The 5,944-nt window shown below is 40.2% G+C and overlaps 1 protein-coding gene across 1 annotated transcript in view; it reads right to left on the bottom strand.

The window, feature by feature from the left end:
• Ccdc171 (coiled-coil domain containing 171) overlaps nt 1-5,944 on the bottom strand; it is a 351,463-nt gene that overhangs the window by 312,321 nt on the left and 33,198 nt on the right. The window contains exons 5-6 of the mRNA XM_005352686.2: nt 5,313-5,503; nt 1,718-1,849 (exon numbers count right to left, since the gene is read on the bottom strand). Coding sequence (XP_005352743.1) covers nt 1,718-1,849; nt 5,313-5,503 — 323 coding nt within the window. The remainder of the gene's footprint in view (nt 1-1,717; nt 1,850-5,312; nt 5,504-5,944) is intronic.

The raw sequence follows: 5,944 nt of genomic DNA, 5'->3' as shown, positions 1-5,944 counted from the left end.
GTGTGTGTGTGTGTGTGTGTGTGTGTGTGTGTGTGTGTAAAAACATAACTGACAGTAAAGTGTAAAATGTAATATGAAGCACCACAGCTTCAGAACAGCCATTCTAACTGTATATAAATTCACTGGCACGTATAAGCTTTGGGTCTGGCTAATCTCACTGGATGGTGTTTGTTTGTTTGTTTGTTTGTTTGTTTGTTTGTTTGTTTTTAGAAACAGGGTTTCTCGGTATAGCCCTGGCCATCCTGGAACTCATTCTGGAGACGGCCTTGAACTCAGATATTTTTTTAAGTTGAAAGCTCTTTATGATAAAAATTTTAATAATCAAAAAATTCCTTCCTCAATATTTATGTTTGCAACTGAGTGTAATTATGCATGTCTTTAATCCCAGCACTTAAGAGGCAGAGGCAGGCCTGTTCTACATAGTGAGTTCCAGGACAGCCAGAGTTACATAATATTGCAAGACCTGGTCTCAAAACAGAATAAAATAAAACAAAACACCCTAAATATTTACATTTATGCCCATAGATTAAATCCTTCAAAAAGAAAAAGAACAAGTGACTGTCAAGTGCTCAGCCTAAGTGGAACTTATCACCCACTCCAAGGTGCATGGAACACAAAGAGGGAAAGAACATAAGCCCTGGCAGACTGAGGAGGGCTGTGGAACTGTCCTCCAGGCTGCCACAGCCTTCACACTCTCAAGTCTCAGCAGCTGACCTTACTTGTACAAGACCTGCGCAAGATTTCACCTGTGAACAAACTGACATGGACAGGGGAAGAGGCTCTTGAGGCCACACCCATCCCTAAGGATTTGTAGGCAGTTAGTGGATGCTAGGAGGAGGTCCTGGTGAGGACCCGCCCCTCTCTGAACATCTATAGGCAGTTCATGGTTGTAGGGAAGAAGACATCATCTTCTGTGGTACAGCCACTGCTGAGCGGCTCCTGCCATCACTAATCCCCATCCATGCTCATGTGGGCAACCCCCCAAAAGACAGGAAAGTAGAAAGGAACTGTTGGGAAGAAGAAATGGATGAGAAGTAAAGGGGAGCAACGGGGGTAATAAGAGTGCAGATGATCAAATACACTATACTCATGTATGAAAATATCATAATAACAAGCCCATTACTGACCCAGCCATGGTGCAAGCCTTTAATCCTAGCACTTGAAAGGCGGAGCCAGATGGATCTCTGAGTTTGAGGTCAGCCTGGCCTACAAAGAGAGTTCCAGAACAGCCAGGACTATTACACACAGAAATCCTGTCTCGAAACCGCTCCCCCCAAAAATTATTTTGTATGCTTAATATATCCTAATAAAAGTATATTTAAAAAAAAAAACACCTACTTTTAGTAAGCATGATGCCTCATGCTGAAAATCCCAGCACTCAGGAGGTGGACACAGGAGAACCAGGAGAAATTCAGGAATAACAAGAGATATGCAACAAGTTTAAGTCCAGCTTGGTCTACGTGAGATCCTATCTCAAAACTAAAGACCTAGAAGTCATACACACCCTGCAATGAAGCTATCCAACTGTCATAATCATGATCCCTATTTGCAACAGCTTCCCTACGGTCATGTCACTACAAGTGAAACATGGCCTTCCAGAAATCAAAGACTTAGAATTATTTTTCACCTGAGAGAGCTAGTAAATTATCCTATTAATAAAATTTTAGTATCATAAGCATCAAAAACACATTTTAGAGACTAATTATTTTTAAAATACCTGTACTATAAGCTGTAACTCTCTTCGTTCTGCTTCCCATTGTTCTGCTTGTAATCTAAAGTCCTCCAATGCAGCCTCCCTGATGTGAGACTCCATCTCATTCTTCTCCTGCTGATGCTTTTCCAGCGCTTCCTTTACGTGAATAAAATCTTACTTTACTAGTACATCAATAAAGCTTACCTTTTATCTTTTAAACCTAGTTTAAACGTACAAGGGGCTCTCCCTTCTAACAGGCTGTTTAAAAACTCTTAATCTGTGTTAAAATCTTGGGGTTGGCATGCTTAGCATGCCTCAAGACATGGATTCAATCCCCAGTTTGCACAACACCAGGCATGGTGGTACATACCTCTAATCTGGGGTTTGGGAGGTGGAGGCGGAATAATCAGAAGTTCATAGTAATCCTAGTCTATACTGAGAATTCAAGGCCAGCCAAGAACTGGCTCTCAAAAATTAATAATTCATGCTTAAAATCTTAATAAAACTATCACCTTGATTATCAAAATATAAATCTGAAATAAATAAATTCAACATGAGGGGTTGGGACAAAATGAAAAAAATGAATTCCAGTTAGTATGGACATCTTTACCTGTGAATAAATTGTATTATTCCTCATAACAGAGTCAATAATGTGACCAGTGCTTATTGTGAAAAATGAAAATAACTCTAAGGGGTTGAGACTGGGGTTCTTTCAGCAAGTATAAATCAAAATATATCTTTCTATCAAAACTGTATTATCCCTAAAATTTATATGCAAATCTGTTTTTTTTTTTCAAAAAAAGTATAAAGGGTGTTGTTGTTCAATAAGTCAGAGTCAGGTCATGGTGGCACACACCTTTAATCCCAGCACTTGGGAATCAGAGGCAGGCTATCTTAGTGAGTTCAAGGCCAGCCTGGTCTACAAGAACTAGTTCCAGGAAAGCCACAAAATCTACAGAGAAACCTTGTCTCAAAAAAAGAAAGAAAGAAAGAAAGAAAGGAAGGAAGGAAGGAAGGAAGGAAGGAAGGAAGGAAGGAAGGAAGGAAGGAAGGAAGGAAGGAAGAGCGAGCTCGAGGCCAGTCTGATCTGCAGGGCCAGTTCCAGAATAGCCACTACTACACAAAGAAACCTTGTCTCAACCCTCCTCAAAAAAAAAGAGTATTTCTAAAAATTAAAACTTTGAAAATATAAATTCTCAGTCCAGACTATAACTAATTTCTAGTTCTATACATAAAGAGTGGTTTCAAAGGTTTTTCCTTTTTAATTTTCCTAAATATACTACATTTATGAGATCTAATTAGGTCCAAATCCTTAATAAAAAAAATACAGGTTTCTGTGAAGATAAATTTTCTAGTCTACAGGCTGAGGAGAAAAGATCTAGGTTTCTGCGAGGAAAAAGGGGCCTGTCCACAAGGATCTGATTTATACACATTACCCTCTTAACTTTCACCAGCAGAAAGCCTCAAGAGCCTGAGGCTTCCCGACCCCTAGGACCAAAAAGTGACTCCTATTCAACCCCAAACTCCTCTATCCATCTCAGTGTGAGGGAGCTCAAACACAACAGACTAAACTCAAAGCAGAGATACACAAACTAGTGGAAAAGATCATACCAGATTTCATACCTTAAAGTGAAAGCTAATTGATGTAAGGAATGCTGCCACCATCAACCCTTCTTTCTTCCTAGTGTGACATTTTATTCAGGCAAAGTAACACATGTCCACCTAAGGACTTACAGACTGAGCACACCGATACATCCATCATTCAAACACCAGGACATAGCAATGCAGTGGTTACCAAGAAACAAGTCAGGATTATTGACAGGGAGAAAAATAAAAGTAAATCAGTTGACACTGTCTGGGGACACATAGGATAAAACATTTTTTTTTGTTTGTTTTGTTTTGTTTTTTGGTTTCTCAAGACAGGGTTTTGCTGTAACTTTGGAGCCTATCCTGGAACTAGTTCTTATAGACCAGGCTGGCCTTGAACTCACAGAGATCTGCCTGCCTCTGCCTCCTGAGTCCTGGGATTAAAGGCATGCACCACTACCACCCGGCCAAAACTTTTACGTTTACTAAATGTTGTGGTAAAATAATTTTTTAGTGAAAATCCAATATAAGGAGCAAGAAAAGCCTGAGTGGGTGTATGTTGTCTGACACAGGCACAGCCATGTCAGGGAGCAATGCCTATCCCAGGTGAGGCTCAGAAGGATGGCAAAGCCTTCCATGGGTGCAAGTGCCATGTTGACAGTGTGTACAGAAAACGTCCACCATAGCTTTCTCCCCAGATGTGTATGACCTAAGACTGCTCTCCTGCAGAGACTGCGCCTGCGAAGATGGGCTAACCCTGCCTTCCTGGCTGCCTCCACATTTGTCCACATGCAGTAACCCCACCTCCTTGTTTAGCTGCAATAAGTACACTGAGCTTCCAGGACGCTGGGGCTTCTCCATCAGAGGGCCCAGAAAACCCAATACCAACTTTTCTGTGTCCCTGGGTCTGCCCTTTCTTAATTTTCATACCTCCCCAGTCAGGTCAAGTTCCTGAGACCATGCAAGAATGCAACAGCACATAAAAATAATGGATACTTGAGGTAACTATGGAGCATTTTTATATTTTTCTTTTCTTTTTTAAAAAGTTTAAACTATTATACCAGAATGTGGTGGTGCACGCCTTTAATCCCAGCATTTAGGAGGCAGAGGCAGATGATCTCTATGAGTTCGAAGCCATTCTGGTCTACAGAGTGAGTTTTAGGACAGCCAGGGCTATACAGAGAAACCCTGTCTTGGGAGAAGAAAAAAAATTAAAGAACTACTTCAAAATCATGGCACATATACTCAATTCAATATCTACTGTCTAAGCTGCTTGTCAACTTCAACCCCAGCCCACTTGTACTGTAGGGAGTGTAAAAAAAAATGGGGGGGGGGAGGCCAAAACTAATATAGTCTTAGTAAAAACTAAATGTTTTGCATTTCATTATTCATCATGGAATGTGCTCTACATAAGGCATTATAAAACACATAATTTTCTGTATTTATTTATATTCAAACTGAAATCTAGAACCCACTTTTATTTTGTTTTGGTTTCTGGAGACAGGGTTTCTCTTTGTATCCCTGGCTGTCCCGGAACTTGCTCTGTAGACCAGGCTGGCCTCAGATTCACAGAGCTCAAGCACCACCGCCGCCCAACTAGAAGTGACATTTTTAAAATCTACATTTTAATGTTGCTAGAAGAAAAAGGATATGTGTCTTAACTGTCACAGTATTTCAAAGAAACAATGGCTGCTTTCCTTTTGGCTATCATTGTTACCTTTTGTTTGTTTAATTTCTGTTGTGTTTCTTCCATTTATTTGTGATGTAGATCAAACCCAAGACCTCAGACAGTTGAGACAAGGACTTACCAGGATCAGAGATCTCAAATGCTTTTCACAAAATAAACAATATACATCTTAAAACAACGCTGAAGCACAACCCAGGAGATCTGTGAAAATGCCTCTAAAAGGGAGGGAAGGAGGGAGGGAGGGAGGGAGGGAGGAAGCCCAAGGGTAGTCTGATGTACTATCCACCTCAGTGGGTTGCGGTGGGTATTATACAGAGAAACTTTCACCTAGGTGAAGTATTTTACCTGTAGAGTTTTTTGTAGCCTGTTCTTTTCCTGCATAAGTAACTCGTATTCTTGATTGCAATTTTGAATTATATTGTCTCTTTCCTCCAAATCATGTTCAAATTTTCTGCATTCTTCTTTCCATTTCTCTTGGGAAGTCTGAAATGTTCTCTCAATTTCATTTACCTTTCCTTGTAGTTCTGAATTCTGAGCTATTAAAAATATGATAGAGTTAATATATTTATAACCACAAATTAATTCATTAAGAGTCTAAGAAGAACCTAGCCAATAGAGCTTAAGGCAAAATATTTCTCCCTTCAGCAAACTCTAGAAAAACCCACAGTCACTGTAGTACTATACTAATTTTTCACTCTCTTCCTGCCCTCAGATGAAAGTGATTTTGCTATGAGCCAATATGGCAGGTTCTTAAGGGCATGCTCATGTTTAGGTACACCTGTAGCACTAGCAGCACCTAGCGCTAACTTTTTCCTCTTTTCAAGAAAAAAAAAATATGGCTGAGTGTAGTGGTGCATGCCTTTAATCCCAGCACTCTAGAAGCAGAGGCAGGCGGATTTCTTAAGTTGGAGCCTAGTCTGATCTACAGAGTAAGTTCCAGGACAGCCAGGGCTATATAGAGACCCTGTCTCAAAAAA

Source organism: Microtus ochrogaster, chromosome 10, assembly GCF_000317375.1.
Source record: "Microtus ochrogaster isolate Prairie Vole_2 chromosome 10, MicOch1.0, whole genome shotgun sequence".
Lineage (NCBI taxonomy): Eukaryota > Metazoa > Chordata > Mammalia > Rodentia > Cricetidae > Microtus > Microtus ochrogaster.
The sequence above is the reverse complement of the archived record's forward strand: the minus strand, read 5'-3'. Positions and strand labels throughout refer to the sequence as shown.